Genomic DNA, 20,085 nt, shown 5'->3' with positions numbered 1-20,085 from the left:
TTTTCCCTCTGATTGCTGCTTCTCATTGAAAATGAGTTCATCTTGCCCCACAATGAACACAACAGTACCTATGTCCCCTAAAGCCTTTTTCTGTCTATGGACCAATGTTGCTTACTCCACCATGCATTTTGTTGCCATTGTGTACTAATGGCCTGGGTACTGCAGTTAGGATACATATTTTGTACCCAAAAATGTTGGGTGCCCCATACTAGGGTTAGATGAGTGGTAATCGCACCTAGATGTAATTTAGCCTAAGTGTATCATATGGCCTCTTAGGCCTCTCAAAACCTTCCTCGTCTAGGGGAGCAGGGGATGGGGCTGTTCCCCAGGGGAATTTGGACCCACCACGTGCCTACTGCTCTAATCCTGTCAGAAACCCACTTTTTCCCTATTGTTTTTACTTGCTTTGCATTCACAAAGACAAGGGTGCTGTGTATTTGTGCAAGCATGCTGTGGCATGTCGTGTCCATTATAACCAGGGACCTTTCTAAGCATCCCATCGTCCAGGCTTGTAGTGACACGATGATCAGTCTGCTGGGAGCTGCCGTACGACCCAGTGGGAGCAGTTTCCAGAGATTCCTTTCCAAATGGTATCCTTTGTAGTGGAATGTGACCTGAAAAATCAGTCAGAAGATTCTGGCACACATATTGCTAAGTGAAAACCCCGTCTGAAAGGTTTTCTATACTGTATGATTCCAACTATATGACAATATGGAAAAGGCAAATCTATAGAGAGAATAAAAAGGTCAGTGATTGCGCAGGGCTTAGAGGGAGGGAGGGGTGAATGGGGGAGCACAGGGGATTTTTAAGGGAGGTGAAGCTATTCTGTATGATACCAAAATGGTGGATATGTTACATTTTGCATTTGTCAAAACCCATAGAATGTTAAACACAAAAAGTGAATCTTAATGTAATCTGTGGACTTTAGTTAATAATCATTATCAATATTGGTTCAGTAATTGTAACAAATGTTCCACACTAATGCAAGATGTTAATAATAGGTGAAGCTGTGCAGGGGAAAGCAGGTGTATGGGAACTCTGTCTTCTACCTGCGTGATTTTTCTGTAAACCTAAAACTGCTCTAAAAATAGTTTAGTAATAAAATTTTGAAGATAAAGAAAAAAAAGATACTGGCACATTACTAGAACTCCAGTCAGTCATCAACAGTTTGTCTAGTTTATCATCATATTATATAACCAAAATGTCTCTCAGAGGGTTTTCAGGCTTCCATTTGACTTTGTTGGGGTCTAAAAGCGGAGGTGGTCTTGGCAGACACACGGCGTCACCTTCAGGGCATCTGGTATGACTGAGTTAAGAGTCAATGTTATTCTCTTGCTCTGAGCCTCTCTCAGGTATTAATGTAATACTGAATTTCCATCATTGCATAACCCATTTATTCATTCTTTTACCCTCGGCTACTCTTTCTCCTTCTCTGCATTTGTCATTGATTTTTACCCAGATTTTTCTACTCTGAAGGACGTTAGGCTCGGCCACCGTGCTGGTCCCGATTGCCAGCAACAACACACTAGTCTAGCAAGTGCCTCACCTTCCTCCGACTCTCCCCCTATCCCCACCCCAGCCCCCGTCCATTCCCATTCATGTAAGGTAGGGTTACTTAGGTACGGAACTAGTGGGCTGTTTTCACCACTAGGCATTATAGCTGCGTTCACTGTTAACTCCATTTTGCCAGATAGGGTGAAAGTACCTACCCACTCAGGCACTTAGAAATTCTGACATAAAGGTTAAAGGGTATAGTTACAGCTTCTTCCTTAGGAATCATCCCTGCTTCCGGCATCTTCATTTGCAGCCCTGGTCCCAGGACCACTGATGTGGGGAAGGATTGTATCAGCATCCTTACCTACCCCGCTTCCCCAGATGAATTGATCATAGATACACGTGTTAATTTCTAGACTCTCGGTTCTGTTCCATTGACCTATATGGCAGTATCACACCATTTGACTACTGCAGCTTCGTAGGAAATTTTGAAATTGGGAAACGTGACTCCTCCGATGTTTTTTTGTTGTTGTTTGTTTTTAAGATTGTTTTGACTATTCTGGGTCACTTGAATTTCCATATGAACTTGAGGATCAGCTTGTCAGTTTCTGCAGGGAAGGCAGCTGGAATTTTGATGGGGATTGCATTGAATCTGTGGGTCAGTTTGTCTTTTTGATAAAGGAGAGTCATTAAATGTATAACTTGTAAGTTAACTTTAATGCCTTTTGTATTGCTTTTGCATTAGTCAGGGGGGGAAATGCTTTTAAACTTACGGATTTGGAAGCTGGATTTACAAAATGAGGGTCATATTTATGGGGCCTCTGGCCTGGGCTGCAGGGTAGTTGCCACAGCAGGATAAAGGGCCTCCCCTCATGTCCTGTTGACCTCGTCCTTGCAGGAAGAGCGTTCGAGGAGCGAACACAACTTAGTGAACATCCAAAAGACCCACGAGCGGATGCAGACAGAGAACAAGAGTGAGTGGCTGGGCTCGGGAGAGAAAGGAGTGGGCCAAGACTGGGAACGGGGCGGCCATCATTTTCGAAAGGGACTTTTGCGTGTGTCTGCCTAATCCAAAATGAACTGCCTGCTCCCTAGCCCTGAGGGACAGTTTTCCCTTAGGCTGGGTGACCTAAGATGACCCAGGAGAGAGATGACGGACTGTCTAGCCACTAAGGAACCTTAAAATCCCCCAACTCTGAGGACTGGGAAGTCAGGAAAAGACGCTGCGTCTCGGGAACCCCCTTACAGCGCACAGGACCCCCCAGTTAGCGGGCATTTTCTAGAGCTTCCCTACTCGTGTGCCCTGCACATGCCCTGAGGTCAGGCTCCCGGGCTGGTGCTTTCCAACTCTGAGGAGCTTGGAGAGTTGTTTTCTGTTTGCGTGGGTCACACTCTGGCAGAGGTTAGAGAGTCCTCTCCTAGCTGTTGTGATGGCATCTGTACCATATGAAAATGTGAACATGGAGGTACCGGCCTCGGGGGGCACTTCTGAGCCAGTAAAGCTCATACCTCAGCCCATGGCCCCTCGGTGCCTCCCGGAGTCTGATTCCGGCGGACTGGAAGCAGTGCCACATTGCTGCCAGCTGCCCCTCACCCATGCATCTTCTCCCTTTGTTTATTCTGCAGTCTCTCCCTATTACCGGACAAAGCTGCGTGGCCTCTACACAACCGCCAAGGCCGATGCAGAGGCTGAGTGCAAGTGAGTACCGTCCCACTGCCCTGCCATCGCCTCCCCTCCACATCCAGGTGCTGGGCTGTAGGAGCCTGTGGACCATAGCCCCAGCCTGCCTCTCCTCCCACAGATAAGCAGATTCTGACTCCCCAGCTTCTCCTTTAGGGCCCACTTTCCCTAGAGCCCACTCTGGCCTCTCTTCCCTGGCCCTGCTGTTTTATAGATGGCAGAAAGGTGTGGATCAAATCCCAGTGATGCCTTTTTCTAGTCACTTGACCTTGGGCAGTCATTTCAGCTGAGACTCAGTTGCTCCGTCATTAAAATAGAGATAATAACTACCTGTAGAATTGTCAACGTAAAATGCGATAATGCACATAAAGTGCCTAATACCAGTATTTTTCAAACTCTTTTGACCATAACCCATGGTTATGCCTGGTGTTGGGCAGTCTCCATAGAGAGACACAAGGATAGTGAGATCCTGCCTTCAAGAGCAAGCAGTCCAGAAAGGAGAGACACCCTAAAAAAGTTACCGGACAGTGTAGTCGGTGGGCCAGCCGAGATGGTGTTCACCGTGCCCGGGGATCTGAGACCCTCTCAGGGAGGAGGAGAAACTTGAGCTGGGGATGGGTAGGCAGACAAGTCAGAGAGCCCAAGCGGAGGACAGAGTGTGCCAGGGCCATGGAGGAGCGCATATGGGGAGTGAGAACTAGTCCTGGCGTGGCTGGGGGAGGGGAGGGCAGGATGTGGAAGACCTCCAATACCTGGACGTTATCTTGGAGGCCATAGCGAGCCAAAGGCGATGTAAGAGCAGGAGAGAAACCCCTGGCTGCCGCACGGAGAGCAGACTGGGTGAGATTCAAGGCTAGTTTGGAGACCAGGCAAAAGATAAGTGACGGAGTTGAGCTGAGACAATGGCAGTGGGGATAGAGAAACAAGGGTGGATTCTGAGATCAAACTGGAGGACGAGTTGGGAGAGAAGATTTCCAAGGTTTTTAGCTTGAACAAAGGGGTCTGATGGGGCTCCCTTTGCCAGGGTGGGAAGAGAACAAAAGGGTGGGGCCGACTGGCGGGGAGGGGACACGGCGAATTCTGGTTGGAGGTGTTGCTTGCTTGGCTTTCCAGCGTAGCCTTCGCCACCCCCATCTTCTCCCTGATTTGCAGATTCATCGGGTAGCCATAGTTGGGCCCTTTCCCATTAGTGGGCCTGGAGTTTGGCTTGTATAAGTCAGAGTGACTCAACATTCGTTTGAAAGTAAAAGGCAGACTTTCCCTTCCCAGCTTAACTGCCGGCAGAGTGAGGCAGCTGCTTCTGCAACCAGCTGGTGTGAGCTCTTCTCTGGCATTGACTTAACCAGAGTTTAACACTTAAAGCTTGTTTCATAAGTGCAGGTCCCTTGCAGTTCTGCTGTCATTTCACTTTTTCAGACTCTCAGACCTTCATACGTTCATTCACTAAACAATGAATAAGGTGTCCTCACCTCCAGATACCATGCTGGGAACAGGAGAGTGGGTGAGACAGATAAGATGCCACCCCTACCCACAGGGAGCTCCGCGTCTGGGTGGGGAAAACATGGTACTGTGTGTGCCTGTGGCACTGACCCAGGTGCTGCAGCACCTATCAGCTCATCTTCTAAATATTTGCATTAAACCTCTTGGGAAAATGAAGAGGCGCCCAGAGCCTGCTTCATGAGCCCAAGCCTGTGATGCTTTGCTGTTCCTTCTGTCCAGTCCTGGCTGCTTTTCCTCCTGCTTTTGCAGAAAACAGAAAGGAACCCCTGTGTCTTCATTTAACAACCATCTCTCTTAGCAGCAGAAGTCAAAGGGAAATAGATCAAAGATGTCACTTTCCGTGTTCCAGTGGAGACGGGTAGCCATTCTGGGTGGGAACAAGGTATTTCCTAACATTGGTTCAGAAGGCGCTTCTCCAGGTGCGGCTCTGTGAGGGCACAGGAGAGAAGGCCCACAAGGAATTATTTTTCACCCCAATCAAATAATTACTGTGTATTGGTATGCAGCAGTATTGGATTACTTTAAAGAGCCCACACCATTTAGCCCCTTACGAATGGCTGGGGAGGGGGGCTGGGTTTGGGGGGAGGGGAGGGAGGTTAAGGCTCAGGGTTCTTGGCTGAGGACCCTTCAAAGGAAGGCCGGCCAGCAAGAGGCGCTTCCTCTGCTGTCCCAGGTGAAGTGGGGCTCTTGGGATGACACCATCCCTGAGGGTTGCTGACGGGCTGGCAGGCTGCCTCCCAGAAGGTAGGGACCCACGCTTCGCTGGGTGGTCATCCTGGTTGACCTGAAGCCTCTATGGTTCCGAGATGGAGAAGTTTCAGCTCCAGAAAACTGCTCTTTAAATAGGAAATGATCTTAAAACATTGTTTCCTCAGATCTCTGCAGTGGCGCTTCAGTAACTTTAGGAAACGGAATATTACATTCCTCTCCTTAGAGATTCACAATGCAAATTAAAGCACTGAAGTGTTAAAGTACTGAAGTACTAAAGTGCTGCAGTATTAAAGTATTGAAGGCTCTGCCAGGTTCTGCAACAGCAATTTCTTTAACTCAGTATTTCACAAACTTACTTGACAGTGGAATACATTTACACGCTGGTTCTCAAGTCCGGCTGCGCCCAGAGGTTCTGCTTTAACTGGGGTGGAGTTCATGCATTGGTGTTAACTTTCTACATAATTTCAGACTTACAGAAATGTTATTTTTACCACATGTGCTTTATCACTCTATAGATATATGTATTTACAATCTTTTTTTTCTGAATCATTTATGTTGCAGTCATGATGCATGATGCCTCTTGACCTCTAAATACATCAGTCAGCATTTCCTAAAAACCAGGACATTCTTAAACCACCACAGTACCTTTCTCAAAATCAGGAAATTACAGATATAAAACTATTAACTGATCTACACATCTTATTCAGATCTCATCACTGTCCACTGATGACCTTTATAGCAAAAGAACAGAACATTTTTATAGTGCAGATCAGCACTGTGTTTAGTTTTCATGTCTCTCTGGGCTCTTCCAATCTGGAACAGTTCCCAGGCTGTCTTTGCTTTTCCTGACCTTGACATTTTGAAGATTACAGGCCAGTGTAGAATGGCCCTCAGTTGGGTTTGTCTGATGTTTCCGCACGATTAGATTCAGATTTTGCGCTTTTGGAAGTAATAGCATGGAAGTGATGTCGTCCTCCGTCATCATATTACAAGGCCAAAAGACTCCCACTGGTTAAGGTGGGCTCTTCCAGGTTTCTCCTGTGTCAAGTTATTGCTGTTTTCCATTGTGTGATTAATAAGTATCTTATGAGAGATACTTGGAGACTGTGTACATACCCGTTTCACATCAGACCCACTAGTTTTGGCATCTGTTGATGATACTTACTTAAAGCAATTGGGATTCTTTTTAAAAAGCTCCCCAGGGCGTTCTGATGTCCAGCTAGGGTTGAGAACCACTCCATTAATATCTCACAGAATACAGCTTAGGACATACTACGTAAAAGGATGTCCTCCAAACAGGCCCAGCAGCAATGATCAGACTTTGCAAGTTCCCTTTGGCCTGCTGGCTTTTACTCCTCCTCTGCTTTCCTGGAAGCCTAATTGCCCCGTGTACCAGTGCTCACGCACAAGCCCGAGGTGGCTCTGGCTGAGTCATCCTGGCGTCCGATACCAGCCACGCTGAGCTTCAGTGCTCCAAGCCTGTCAGCATGGTGTTCATCCCTCCCTGCTTTGGTTTGCGCAGTTCCCTCTGCCAAGGCTGCCCCTTGCCCGATCTTCTGGCCTTTCTTTTGCCTGATGAGTCCACAAGAGTCACACCCTCTGGGACACCTCCTGTGACACTATTGTGCTGTGTTCTCATGGGTCTGAACCAAGGCCTTCAGAAACACGTGGCCATTTACTAAAGGTTTGCGAGAGGAATGTGCTGGACAATAAATGACCTGAAGTGGCTTCTCTGCTGCTTATCGCTGTTGAGATATCCTTTGGGGGAGGTTCCCAAAGGTCTAGGATAAAGAAGCCTTCTTCCGCAAGGATCTGTGTGCACTTCTGCCAGGTTGCTTGGGTCCCAGCCACCCTGGAACCCCCGTAATCGAACTCCAGAGGTTTCCTGGGGCTGCAGTCTTTCAGGGATGAGTTCCCTCCACCCCCAGCCCTGCTCTGAGCCGAGACAACTCCCCACAGTCCTCTGGAGTGTCTGTTTTACAGGTGCCACTAGGGCAGACCCCAAGTTTTAACTTCTGTCCTCCGAATCGCAAGAGGTTGTTCGAGTCTGCTGGCACCCAGCAGCACTTCTTCAGGATTTGTCGGATGCACTGCGGCCAAGGCAATGGCTTTGCTTTGCTTACCTCTACAGGACCCTCTTAGGTTTTTTGGCCTGCCACTTCCTCTTGCCTCATCAGTTCTTTTATGCTTTTAAGATTAAAAAACACGTGCTTAGGGTTTATAGTTTCCAGCATCAGGGTTGGTCTGAGCTAGCCAGCCTGCCGTAATGAGAAAAGGAAGTCTGCGCTTTGTGCTTCATCCAGACCTCTTCTTTCCCTTCTCCCTGCCCTCAGCATCCTCCGGAAAGCCCTAGATAAGATTGCGGAAATCAAGTCTCTGTTGGAAGAGAGGCGGATTGGTGAGTTAGAGACGACCAGGCCGGCATTCCTGGACCAGGCGGAGTGAGGGTTCCTGAGAGCAGCAGTCAGGTCTCCCTGTAGGGGAGCCTGTGACTTCAGTCTGGTGGGATTGTTCCGGGGGCTTCTGACAGAGAAGCGCCTGGGCAGCCTGGGGTGGGGAAGGGAAAGGGGATCATCCCCAGAGCGCCCTGCAGACCATGCTGATTCCCCTGCTCCCTCTACTGCCTGGGTCAGTCACTTCCCTCCTTCCTACTGCCACCCACTCCCATTTCTTGCTGTGGGAAGAACCAGAGCTGCACCCTGGGTGTCTTGCAGCCAGCCTTCCACATGGAGTTTACCTACACGAGGCACTGGCGTCCAGAGCCCTCAGGCTGCTGTGGCTTTCCCACCTCTCTTGCCCCAGTGAACCCCCCGTGTGCAACTCCTCACCCATCAAAAATGCTGTCACACTGCCAGCTGGGTTTGTACGAAGTGGCTGCGTGTGTTGAACCATGCCTGAGGAGGTCAGGGGTCTGTCCACATTTGAGAGTTTGTTTTTTAAACTTTTTGTTGAATTACAACATATATTCATAGAAAAGTACACGTAAGTGGACATACAGCTCACCGAAACTTTCACTAACTGAACATAACGGATGTAACCAGCACCCAGATCAAGAAATAGAACGTGACCAGCACCCCCGAATCCCAGCTTTTGCCCTTTCTAGTTCCCTCTCCCTAGGGTATCCACCCTCCTGGTGTCTCACCATCTGGGCGGTCTGACTGTGGGCATCTGGTGGAAGGGGCGGGATGGCACCTGGGCCCTTGGTGCTAACTTGGGCGGTGGGGCTGCAGGCTGAGCTCTGACAGCCCGATGCAGGCAGGCTAGGGTGGGCCTGGGGGCGGGAACCCTGTCCCTGGTGTCTCAAAGGCTCACTTCTTTCCCACAGCGGCCAAGATCGCGGGCCTGTACAATGACTCGGAGCCCCCTCGGAAGACCATGCGCAGGGGGGTGCTGATGACCCTGCTGCAGCAGTCAGCCATGACCCTGCCCCTGTGGATCGGGAAGCCTGGTGACAAGTGAGGGCGGGCCCGGGGCTGGGGGCGCTGGCAAGGAAGGGACTGGAAGTGACATTTCATTCCACCCTCAGGCCCCCGCCCCTCTGTGGGGCCATTCCAGCTTCTGGGGACTACGTGGCCAAACCTGGAGACAAGGTGGCTGCCCGGGTGAAGGCTGTGGATGGGGATGAGCAGTGGATCCTGGCCGAGGTGGTCAGTTACAGCCATGCCACCAACAAGTGAGTGGACGCCCAGCCCTGTGGGCTCTTCCCCCGTCACCACACCCACTTGGGCTGCGACTCTCACCCGTCTGCAAGATGGGAGAAAAGCAGCTTCCCCTGGGTGCCGGTGGGGACGGTGTGTGAAGTGGGCTCCTGGGCTACTTCCCTTCCCTGCCCTTCTCCCCCGCCTCCTCGGGGCTCCCTGACTTGGACTATGCACCTCCCTGAATCCACCGCTTTCCTTTTGTTTACCCACAGGTATGAGGTAGATGACATTGACGAAGAAGGCAAAGAGTGAGTGTGCTCATGGGGGGGCTGTGGAAGCCTGGGGGCAGCTAAGCTGCTGGGATGGGGCCCCCACCTGGCCATGAGTTGACCTCAGCTCCCCCTCGCCCCCACCAGGAGACACACCCTGAGCCGCCGGCGGATCATCCCACTGCCGCAGTGGAAGGCCAACCCGGAGACAGACCCCGAAGCCTTATTCCAGAAGGAGCAGCTCGTGCTGGCCCTGTATCCCCAGACCACCTGCTTCTACCGTGCCCTGATCCACACGCCCCCGCAACGGGTAAGCCAGCCTTCACGGGAGAGACACTGGCCCCGCTACAAGGACCAGCTGGGTCATGGAACATCTTCCCACTTTCCGTCCCCTTCTCCTCATCTCACAGCCTCTCTGAGCTAGGAGGGTCCTGCAAGTTGGCCTTTGTCTTCTGCTTAGTCTGCCCTACAGCCCTGCCCTCTAGGGCAGCACCAGCCAGCCCTCCTCGCTCCAAGCTTCGGGGCCTCAGCAAGCCCTGAGCAGAACGGACCCGAAGCATACCCTAGTCTAACCTCGCTTTTGCGCTGAGATGGGAAGCTCAAGGCCCAGGGTCTGTTCTGGACCCTTGACTCCTGCCCCACTGCCCTTTCCTTGGCTGAGCTGCTTTCTCTCGAGCTCCTGACATCGCTGACGCCCTGGTCACCCATCACCTGATGGGAGTTTAAAGGCTGTTCTCCCCTCTTCCTCCAGGATACCTGCCTGCTGCCCTGTAGGCTGTCTTTCTTTTTTCGTTTTTTTTGCTGCGTTGAGTCTTCGTTGCTGCGCGGGCTCTCTCTAGTTGCGGCGCGCGGGCTTCAGTAGCTGTGGCGCACGGGCTTGCTTGCTCCGAGGCATGTGGGATCTTCCGGAACCAGGGATCGACCCCGTGTCCCCTGCACCGGCAGGCGGATTCCTAATCGCTCTGCCACCAGGGAAGCCCCCTCTAGGCTGTCCTTGATCCCTTTAACACGGGCTCCCTGGTACCAGACCCTCCAGTTATGGCCCATCCATGTAGGTGGCAAGTCTCCCTTCTCCCTGCTCTTCATCCCTTACCCTTGGCCCTTTGTTGTTGAGGAAAGAGCTCTGTAGTAACAGGGACTAGGTTCAAACATCTAGACTTCCTGAGTGACTACGAGGACAGGAGAGGCTGGGGGCCCACGAGCCAGAGGTTCCTGTCTATCTAGGTTTGGGGGGGCCTCGCCTGGAGGTCTCTGACCAGTCACTCCCGTCTGCCCCCTACTGCAGCCCCAGGATGACTATTCGGTCCTGTTTGAAGACACCTCCTACGCAGATGGTTACTCGCCTCCCCTCAATGTGGCCCAGCGGTACGTGGTGGCTTGTAAGGAGCCCAAGAAAAAGTGAAGCGGCCTAGCGGCCTCGCAGTCTCCTGACACCCTCGAAGGGGATGCAACACAGGATTCTGTGATCGAATAAATATTCCTCCTCCCTTGTCCATGTCTCCTGGGTTTTACTTTTCCAGACCCTTCCTTCCCGCCCAACTAGGGTGAGCTGGAGGCCACCAAGGAAGATGGCCTCACTTGGTCCCAGTGGGCATCTACCCTTTTGGCTCAGGCTCGTCCTTTGCTTCCAGCAGAGGCTGTGTTCACACACATCAGATTTTATTGTCGAGGCCTGTCTCACGCTCACCCTGATGGGCACCACTCAGCTCCCAGCGGAAGTGGAGGTGGCAGCCTGCCATCTTCGCAGCATAGTCGGCTTCAAAGCGCTCATTCTGGGCCACAGTGAAGGTGGATTTCCAGTCCCCAGTGATGCCTGGGAGAGACGAAAGGAGAGAGGTCCCCGTCACAGAGGAGGCCCTGACTGGCTGGACGGCGGCTCTAGCTGCTGCTCCCCCTCTCTCTCCCCAGATGCCCGTGCCCGCTCCCTGGGGCAGCTCTCACCTTTCCTCATGAAGGCAGAGATGCTGTGGTCCATGACTTTGGTGGGTATGGTGCTGTAGTTGGTCATGGGGTTCTTCTTCATCTCCTTGAAAGACGTGTGCTGGACGATGTGATCCATGATCTCCTCTGGCAGAGAGCGCCCCACGAACTCCAGGATCTTCTGAATCTCCCTTTTGGGGTTCTGGAGCAGCAGAGGGGCTCCTCAGTGGAGGTTTATTGCTTGCTGAGCAAACAGAAGGGAGGTCCCTTTCTAACCCTGTGGGGATCTGGCCACTTCTGCTTAGAGACCTCAGACCCTGTTCCTTGACTCTGGTCCTCTTTCCCTAGGGCAGGTTTGACTGCCTTCTGCCCTGTGGTCCTTTATTACAGATGTCTGGTTCCTGCTGGATGAGAGGAGGGACAGTCCTCTTTCATAACCGTGGCCCCAGGAGAAGCAACAGCAGTAACTAGCTGATGGATGAGTGCACGTGTTGCTGCCTCGAGTGCTAGGAGATAAAAGCTATACAGGGCACTGCTGCAAGGGGGCACTGCTGCTCAGTCCTGCGGAGGGGATCCAGGAGGACTGGGCTGTGGGCTGTCATAGGGGAGGGGGGCTGAGAGGGCCTTGGCAGGTCGCTGTGAGGTTCCTGCCTCTCTGCGTGTGACATGGAGGGACGCAGAAGCAGGCGGTCTCACCTGCTTTATGTCCTCATAGAAGAGGTAGAGAACAGGGTGGGTGTGACTCAGCTCCCACCACTCCTGCACGTGCTGGTACCAGGACCCGTAGGACACTGGAGAAAAGGGCAGGGGGCATGGACACAGAGGTTGGCATAAGTTGTAGCTGGTGCCCCTCAGCTCCACCCCACCCCTTTCCTTCCTCCAGAGTCAGCCCCACCTTCCCCAGCCATGAACTTCTCCAGGAAGCTGTCCCAGGTGCCAGGGTCAGGGTGCACCTTGGCCATGCGGTAGAAGTGGTAATAGGAGACGGCCACATCCTTTGCATTGCGGGCAACGTAGACCACCTAGAGGGGCAGATGACACCCCCCCCACCCCAGCACCATCACCACACAGCACACTGGGCACTAGGTGTCCCACCCTTCACAGCATCCTTGCCAGGGAGGTTCTCTCGGTTTGGCTGAGGGAGAAACGGGTCTAGAGGCTGACTCACTTGCAGTCCCATGGTGTGGGCGAGACTGAGCTGGGGCTTGAACCCTGCTCTGATGCCGAACTCTGGGCTGCTCCCTGAAACCATATTTTATACTAATCTAATCCCCTCAACGCCACTCTGCCTGAATTTGGAACAAGGCATGCTGGATTCCCACCAGCCTCTCTTCCACGGGCCTGTGAGCCCGACTCTGCACACAGGAGTCTCCTTTTCACCAGATTATCTGATCCCACTAGAGCCATCAGGCAGATGCCCCCCGCCTCCCTTAAGATAAGACCAGGCTGGAGGAGGTGAGGAGACCTCCCCAGAAGGTAGGGCCAAAGCTGGGATGGCCCCAGCAGCCTCCTTCCCTGGCTTCCTCTGCCATTCACCTTGACCTTCTGATCCAGCAGGGTCGGTGGAAGCAGAGCCAGGGGCAAGTGTGTCTTGATCAGCCGTGGGGCTGGTGTATCTTCCAGAAGCTCAGCACCTAAGCCGTAGGTAGGGAAAAGCCGGCTGAGCTGGAGCCCGAGTCCTACCTCCCAGCACCCCGCCACATACCTGTGGGAAGGCCAGGGACCCTGAACTCAAGGAAGGGCACCCGGACGAAGATGGGGGCTCTTTGACACTTCTCCAGGTCGCCACCCTGGTAGATCAGGTCCAGGATCTCGCTTACCCAGGTGGTGCCTGGAGAGAGAGGGAAATGGGAGATGAGCAGGGCTGAGCACGCCCCTCCCGGCCCAAGGTGGGGACTGCAGCCCAGGAGAGGCATTGGTGCCCTCATCACCTACCGGATTTGGGGTAGGTGCTGATGAGCAGGTCACTGGGCCAGGCCTGGAAGCTCTGCAGCGGCCCCAGTCCCTCTGCAAAGTACCTGATGAGAGGGATCCCCTTCATGTGCTCCAGTGGCGGGCGCGAGGTGTCCTGGACCAGCTCCATGCTGCCACGTCAGGGTCCAGAGTGTAGCTTCCTTCCCTTAACAATAGCACAGTGGGGCCAGCCGTTGAATTCTTGCTTTGAGGTAAGGAAACTGAGGCTGAGGGAGCCGCCTGCCCGCGCTCACAGAGCTACTGAGTGGTGGGGCTGGGATTCCAAGCCAGATCCAGTGCTCACGCAGTGGGTCACACCCAGGCTCATTTTTATTTGCCTGCAGAGCTTTTAAAATCCCAAACCAATTAAAACACTCTCTGGGGATGGGACCCAGATAGCAGTTTTTTGGAAGCTCTCCAGGGGATTCCATTGTGCACGTGAGAAAACCCACTCTAGGTCCTGCCTGTCTGAACTTCCTGCCAGCCCCCAGCTTGCTTTCTCTTCCTGCTTTGCCTCCGGGCCTAATCCTGGTGGGCTCCTCCCTGACGTCCCCTCCTTCAGCTCCCCTCCTGGCCCCTCACATATGTTGGAAAACTCCAAAAAGGCCAGTTGGGCCTGAGACCCCGCTTGCCCAGCTACCCTCCCCAGCTTGGAGAAAAACACAGCCAATTGAGCAACCGTTTGGGGAGCCCGAATCTGGTCTGTGAATGGGCAAAACTCATGACTCACTGGAGGAGGGGGAGGGGAGGGAGGAGGAGGGGGATTATTCAGGCCAGGCTGTAGATTGAGATGGGCAATCCATGGGGAAAGGGCAGGGTGTGAGAAGCTGGACCAGAAAGCTCAAGTGACAGGATGAGAGCCAGCAGCGCAAGCTGAGGGAGATCCAGCCCAGCCGGCCCACCACCTCGCTCTCACCTGACTTCTCTGGATCGTGGCCTCCTGACGTGTGCGTGCTGCGGCTTAGAACGCAGAACGGGTGTGGTGTGGTGAGGGCAGAACTGCTCTCTGAGCTGAAGGTCTTGTAGGTCCAAAGTGGGAGGGGTATGGAGCCGGCACTGGGACTTGGCTGTTGTCCAGGAAGGAAAGGGTGAAGTTTGGGGTGGGAGGGCCCCTCTGTGCTACTCTGCTCAGTGCCCAGCTGGAATCAAGCTTAGACCGGCCTGAAAACCTAAGATGTGGGTTTAGTGTGTAGAAAACAGAAGACTGAAACTAGGCACAAGGGTGCAATAGTTTTCTTTTTTGTTTTTTGGTGTTTCGAGCTGTAATCCTGGCTCCTGACCTGCCCTCTGAACTCCACCCCTGGAAAGGGGGCCAAAAGATAGCTTTACCTAATGGACCCAGTCTAGAAAGGGCAGAGGAGTGGAGGGGAAATGTGGGACACTCACCCTCCTGCTGGTTCCCGACCAGTCTTGAAGAGGCCAAGGGTTCAGGTGGAAGGCAGCTCAGAGGCCCCCAGCAGCCCAAACATTGTTCCAGGAACTTCTGGCTCTGACCACGAGGCCAGTCCAGAGGGATGTGCGTGGGCCGGGTCTTGGGGTTTGCGGCAGAGCCGAGCAGGGCAGGCTCTTTTTGAGGCAGCAAAGGATAGGAAAGAGCCAGAATGCTTAAGTCGAATAACCCTGGGAGTGAGCCCCAGCTCCATGGCTCCCGTGGGAAGGCGGCTCCCGTGGGACAGCACGGAGCCTCACTCATGGTTGGTAACACAACAGCCCCCAGAAGGTGCTTTTTTTTCTGTGGGTTTGAACAAGGCTCTGCAGACAGAGATGAGAAGGAGTTGGGGCTTAGAGAGCCACAGGACCCCGTGGGGGAACAGCATCCCCCCTCTCCTCCTCGGCCTTTGTCCTTACTGTTTGGATTAAAGTCTGGAGTCAAGCTGAGCACTGGAGGTGGGGGGGCTCTGTGTGCAGGGTGTGAGTCTCCCAAGCCCTCAAAGGACTATGTGACTTCAGAGGCTGGTCCGTGCTGGGGCCAGTGGCCGTTCCCCACTCTGTCCTCCTCAGGCCCCAGTGACTGGCAGGGCCTCTGCCTCCTACCCCACTCTCCCACCCCCCAGCAAACACCAGAAGGTACCTTAACTCAGACTTTTTATTGTACTCAAGTAAAAACTGCCCAGACCCACAGGGGGTGGCACAGAAAAGGAGTGGGCAGAGGTTGGGGACGCTGAGGATCAGATCTCCAGCATGTCGGTCCAGTGTTCCTGTGGAGACAACAGGGTTGGTGAAAGGCAGCCCAGGAGATGGGGTGGGGTAGTGAGGCTGGGGCCCAAGCCACCTCTCACCTCTTCTAATTCCGAGTCCTCCTCTTCCTCCTCGGTGCCCATCCGGCACAGCCAGATCAGGTCTCCCCACAGCAGTGAGTTCTTGCAGCTACCAGGGGTGTGGTTGGTAGGAGATAGAGTCAGGATCCCAAGCCTCCTCCAGGCCAGGACCTGGGTGCTAAGATGAGGACCTACCCCAGGCCTGGACTTGGACAACTGGGCACCGTCTTCCCAGAGCTAAACCAGGCTGGAGCAGGGGTGCTGGACTCACCCAGGGCATTGGCCCTCTAGGGGCAGAAGCTGCCCTGGCTCCTCCTGCAGGAACTCCTCTGCCAGGCAGATCACATGGGCCCTCAGGGAGCAGCCAGGGTGGGGGCAACACAGGGGGTCTTCTTCATCCTGTCAGAGGTGGCAGGCAGGTAAGAGAGAAAATGGGGAGTAATGATGTAGCTAACAATGGTGAAGAATTTCTATGGACTAGACACTGTTCCAAGACTTTACATAAAACCACCTTATGAGACATGCGCTCTTGATACTATTATTTGTAATTTATAGATGAGGAAACTGAGGCACGGAGACGTTAAAATACTGGCCCACAGGGACTAAGCTGGCCAGTTTTCTCTGAGTGTCAGCAGCGATTACATAACACCATGGCAGGGCAGCCAGACCTAGAGTTTCTTAAAGGCTAAGCAATCTCAGGCAGGTCACTTAAGCTCTGAATGGCCAGAGCTCAACTTACATTTACTGAGGGCTCAGTAGAAGCCAGACTCATCATCTCAATTAATTTATTAAATATTTATTGGCAATCTGCTCTGCACTAGACCCTGTTCTACAGTAGTGAAAAGGAACTAAATGCCCCAGCAGAGTTTAGAATGGGCGGGGCGGGGGGGGCAGAAACTGATAACAAGGTAAATAAAATACACAGTATGTCAGACAATAATAAGTGTTAAAGGAAGCCAGGGAAGTGTACAAGAAAGAGTGGCAATTTCAGATGGAAAACCAAGGAAAACCTCACGGAGGAAGAGTGGCATTTTATCAAGACATAAGGTCTAGGGAAGAACCTTTCAGTCAAAGGGAAAGGGCAAAAGCCCTGAAAGGAGAATACTGGCGTCGAGGAATGGCCGCAAGCACTATGATCCCCGTTTTCGAGACGGGGGCAGACTGGCCAAAGGGTGTCAGTGGGCTGCCCAGTCCCTCAAGAAACAGCTTGATCTTGAGTCCTCTGAATCCTAGACCGCCTGACCCGGAGACCAGGTGGAGAGTCTTACCTGGAGCACACGCGCGCACAGGGTGCAGCGGGTCTCGGCGTCATGCTCCAGCTCGGACTCGGTGTCAGCCGCCCGGCGCCTCGGGGCTGAGGCTCGGGGCGGCGGAGGCCCGAAGGCCAGCGGCACGTGAGGCGGCGGCGGCGGGCAAAGATCCTGGCGGAAGTCGGCGCGCAGCCAGCGCAAGGTGAGTGGGAGTCGCGCCCAGGGCGGCGCGCGCAGCATGTGCGCCAGCACGCGCAGGTGAAAGACGAAGGTTGCCTCACCGCGCAGGCGCGGACCCACGTGCGCCAAGCGGCGCGAGGCCTGCGGATGCTGCCAGGCCCACTCGAACTGCAGGCGGGGAGTACTGAGCTTCAGGGCCGTCCGGGGAAGGCCCTAAGCCCTAGCCCCCGTCCTCCCGGCACCCCCGTCTCTTTTCTTACCCGAAGGGCGGCCACTGCGGAGGGGAAGCCGTGTACGATGAGCACCATCTCCCTGGGGAAGAGAATGAGGGGCGCGGCCTGTGAGCCCCTCGCCCCTCCCCGTGTCAAACCGAATCCCCTCGCCATGGTGCGCCTCCGGTCCTACCCGAGAGGGGAGTCACACCCGGCTTCAAGCCTAGCCCACGAGGCTCTGCCCCCTTCATGGAGGTATGTCCCCTCGCACCTGCGAACCTCAGGCCCCGCCTCCAGTCACAGGTATTTAACAGCCCTTCTCAGTTCCTCTCCCTTCCAGGCTTTCTCTATTCCAACCCAGCCTTGTTCACCAAGCCCCGTGTCGGTGGGCCAAACCTAGAACATCAATCCCCTTCCCACCCAACCCCCTCCTCTGAGACCCACAGCCCAGACTCACAGGGCTCCGCCTCCCCACTACCCCTTCTCCCCCGCGATAGTCCCCCCCTCGTCACTAGGACCCCGCCCGCAGCCCTGTTTTTCAGCCCCCACGCCGGCCGCGCCCCTCTCAACGGGCCTCCCCTCCGCCGGCTCCGGCCTCCTCCTAGAAGCCCTTCTCCTGACAGTGACCCACCGCCTCTTACCAGGGCCCGCGTCCACTGGTCCGCCAGGCCCCGCCTTTTCTGCGGCCCCCGTTGTGCTGCTGCACCCGACGAGCAGGGTTGACCGTGAACCCTACGTAGACGCGGCCCCGGTGCCGAGGGTTCAGGCAGTAGAGCAGGTAGACGCCGAAGAAGCGCCCGGGCCTCGCCGCGCCCCCTGTGGGGCCCATCGGAACTTGGGGGTTGATTGCTCTGGCCTGTGACCCCGGGGAGAGCTGGGTTGCCAGGGACGCAAGATGCTTGTCTCGGAAAAAGCGCTTGGGGGCAATCCCAAGGTACCCTAGAGGCCACAGCAATGCAGGCTCGTGCACCCTCTACTAGCTGGAGCTAGGGTGTCCAAACCGGGGCGCAGAACCCGGGCTGCTGTGCAGGCGGCGGGTACCAATTAGCGTCCGCCGGGGCCTTATGCAGACTCTGATTGGCTGACTGATGGTAGGTGCAGAAACCGGAGACTGTTGGAAAACTGGGCTTGCAAGAGGGCGGAAGTGCTGTGTTTACTGACGCCTTAGTAAGGGCGGAAGTAGAGACCTCAACGGAAGTGGCGCTAGTAAGGGCGGAAGCAGTGTGGCAGGGGTGCGAGCAGGGGTACTGTCCCCGCTGGGACGTCGACCCTGTTGGGCTGCCACAATGGAACTCAGCGCCGAGTACCTCCGGGAGAAGCTGCAGCGGGACCTGGAGGCGGAACACGTGGTGAGTTGAGCGGCGTGGACGCTTGCCCAGCGAGGGGAACAGGGCTCCTGAGGGGCGGGCTTGGCACCATCCACCTCATTCTGCCCCATAGGAAGTGGAGGACACGACTCCCAACCGTTGCGCGTCTAGCTTCCGAGTCCTCGTGGTGTCGGCCAAGTTCGAGGGGAAGCCGCTGCTTCAGAGACACCGGTGAGACCCCAGGAAAACCTCATTCAGCGCGGCCCCAGCTCCAGGACCACATCCCCGGCCGCTCCCCGAAACCTAACTCACCCCCACCAATGCGGCCCAGCACCGCAGACCACGACCCCAGCGATCCCGCCTTCATGGCCTCTGCTTCAAATATTGAGACTTCAGCCCTCTACCTCTCTTGTTGCCAGGTTTCAGGGACTACAACCTGGGGGACACCTCCAGTCTCCCGGCTCACCCTAGCTTCGGGGTCTGCGACGCAGGCCCCAGCCTGCCGTTTTCTAACCCCATCTCTCTCTCAGGCTTGTGAACACTTGCCTAGCAGAAGAGCTCCTGCACATCCATGCTTTTGAGCAGAAAACCCTGACTCCAGAGCAGTGGACCCGTGAGCAGCAGAAATAAGGGACCCGGACCTGCACATCTATTAAATTATGAGTCAGGCCCACCTTCTGTGTCAGTGTGTGTTGTGTGTAGGAGGGTGGGAGGTGTGCAGAGGCCGGGTCTAGGGCCTGGCTTCTCCCTGCCCTCCACTCTCCATTGTTTTACTTTGGGCAAGTACCTCTCCACACAGAGGCCTTCGTGTCCCCACTTATAAAGTGAAAGTTCAGTTCTTAAAGTCCCTTCCAGGGTGGGCCTCACAGGTCTTTGTAATCTTTGGTGGACCCCCTTGGGGTACGGCCACTACCCACCCGACCCACCCATTCATTGACCATTGCTGGGGGTTCCTGCTCTGTCCTCCTTCAAGATGCATAGATGAGAAGTGCTCACGGTTTTAGGGCCTTGGGCAATTTAACAAACCTCTTCCTCTCCCTAATATCATCCCAATGTCAGAGGCATTATAGAAGATTCCACACTTACCCTGTTGGTTCCCCAAGCCTTCACCGCCTCAGGGACCTGGTACCCTAGCAGGGGCTTCCCAACACCTGGAATGGCAGTGTTTTCTGGCCCCTGGAGAAAGTCCAGTGACCCTTTGGCCCTGGGCTTGATGTGGCCACAGCTGACCCTGGAGAGCTGGTGAGGTTTTTCAGGAATGGAGGGGTGGGATGGGCATAGGGTTACAGCAGGAAAGTAAGGCCGACCAGAGCCACAAAATTGGGGCATGTGATGCCCTAGAGTCGACACAAGTGCCAGAGTTGATTAGGCCTTGCATAGGTGAGGGCCCTGAGACCCAGGAGGAATAGGAAGTGTGCTAATTGGGGCCAGAGCTCTTTGGGGGTGAGAAATTGCAGATTTCAACCATCCCACCCACCCTGTTCTCCTGTTTTCAAGGCCGGTTTCTTCGCCCCTAAATTACCACCAACCCCACCCCCATCTCCCTCTCTTGTTTTTCTCAGAGGAAGCTGGAAATCATGGTGAGTAGGGGCTAACCCTTCTGAGTTCCAAGGATCCTTCCCTGAACTTTTTTCCATTTCCCTGGGCCAGGAGAACTAGTGACTACCCATAAGTCTGCTTCACTAGGAGAGCCCATCATCCCTTTGTGT

General features: G+C 54.3%; 4 protein-coding genes across 10 annotated transcripts in view; 2 read left to right on the top strand and 2 right to left on the bottom strand.

Moving 5' to 3' along the window:
- The window catches only part of SGF29 (SAGA complex associated factor 29), a 34,905-nt gene extending 24,188 nt beyond the window's left edge, over positions 1-10,717 (top strand). For 3 of the 4 annotated variants that reach the window (XM_082856522.1, XM_082856523.1, XM_082856524.1), the window contains 8 exons: positions 2,393-2,468; positions 3,121-3,193; positions 7,720-7,784; positions 8,712-8,841; positions 8,913-9,059; positions 9,300-9,335; positions 9,444-9,606; positions 10,582-10,717. In XM_082856522.1, coding sequence (XP_082712648.1) covers positions 2,393-2,468; positions 3,121-3,193; positions 7,720-7,784; positions 8,712-8,841; positions 8,913-9,059; positions 9,300-9,335; positions 9,444-9,606; positions 10,582-10,698 — 807 coding nt within the window. In that variant the 3' untranslated portion in view covers positions 10,699-10,717. Of the gene's footprint in view, positions 1-1,907; positions 2,199-2,392; positions 2,469-3,120; positions 3,194-7,719; positions 7,785-8,711; positions 8,842-8,912; positions 9,060-9,299; positions 9,336-9,443; positions 9,607-10,581 lie in introns of those variants that run through there. The other variant, XM_082856525.1, reaches the window with a different exon arrangement.
- Positions 10,718-10,784: 67 nt separating this feature from the next.
- On the bottom strand, positions 10,785-14,636 carry LOC309972712 (sulfotransferase 1A1). 3 transcript variants are annotated; one of them, XM_082856519.1, is made up of 9 exons: positions 14,556-14,636; positions 14,086-14,236; positions 13,152-13,335; positions 12,922-13,047; positions 12,753-12,850; positions 12,112-12,238; positions 11,913-12,007; positions 11,238-11,418; positions 10,785-11,109 (listed from the first exon to the last, which is right to left on the bottom strand). In XM_082856519.1, the coding sequence occupies exons 3-9, from the start codon at positions 13,297-13,299 to the stop codon at positions 10,949-10,951; spliced, it is 936 nt and encodes a 311-aa protein (XP_082712645.1). In that variant the 5' UTR covers positions 13,300-13,335; positions 14,086-14,236; positions 14,556-14,636; the 3' UTR covers positions 10,785-10,948. The 3 variants fall into 3 exon arrangements, with proteins under 3 accessions (XP_082712645.1, XP_082712646.1, XP_082712647.1); XM_082856520.1 differs by lacking the exon at positions 14,556-14,636 and having other exon boundaries at positions 13,152-13,374; positions 14,086-14,162; XM_082856521.1 differs by lacking the exon at positions 14,556-14,636 and having other exon boundaries at positions 13,152-13,370; positions 14,086-14,131.
- Positions 14,637-14,640: 4 nt separating this feature from the next.
- SLX1A (SLX1 homolog A, structure-specific endonuclease subunit) lies at positions 14,641-18,147 on the bottom strand. Of its 2 annotated transcripts, XR_014326806.1 has the most exons (7): positions 17,711-18,147; positions 17,118-17,169; positions 16,696-17,025; positions 15,699-15,826; positions 15,449-15,536; positions 15,241-15,367; positions 14,641-14,735 (listed from the first exon to the last, which is right to left on the bottom strand). XR_014326806.1 is itself a non-coding variant. In XM_082856526.1 (6 exons), the coding sequence occupies exons 1-6, from the start codon at positions 17,896-17,898 to the stop codon at positions 15,338-15,340; spliced, it is 816 nt and encodes a 271-aa protein (XP_082712652.1). In that variant the 5' UTR covers positions 17,899-18,147; the 3' UTR covers positions 15,037-15,337. The 2 variants fall into 2 exon arrangements, 1 of the variants encoding a protein (XP_082712652.1); XM_082856526.1 differs by lacking the exon at positions 14,641-14,735 and having other exon boundaries at positions 15,037-15,367.
- BOLA2B (bolA family member 2B) lies at positions 16,744-19,049 on the top strand. Its single transcript, XM_082856527.1, has 4 exons — positions 16,744-16,879; positions 18,165-18,418; positions 18,510-18,607; positions 18,907-19,049. The coding sequence occupies exons 2-4, from the start codon at positions 18,356-18,358 to the stop codon at positions 19,004-19,006; spliced, it is 261 nt and encodes an 86-aa protein (XP_082712653.1). The 5' UTR covers positions 16,744-16,879; positions 18,165-18,355; the 3' UTR covers positions 19,007-19,049.
- Positions 19,050-20,085: the final 1,036 nt, after the last annotated feature.

This window comes from Leucopleurus acutus (genome assembly GCF_964270905.1).
Source record: "Leucopleurus acutus genome assembly, chromosome: 16".
Taxonomy (NCBI): domain Eukaryota; kingdom Metazoa; phylum Chordata; class Mammalia; order Artiodactyla; family Delphinidae; genus Leucopleurus; species Leucopleurus acutus.
Note: the sequence above shows the minus strand (reverse complement) of the source record. Positions and strands in the feature narration are given on the sequence as shown.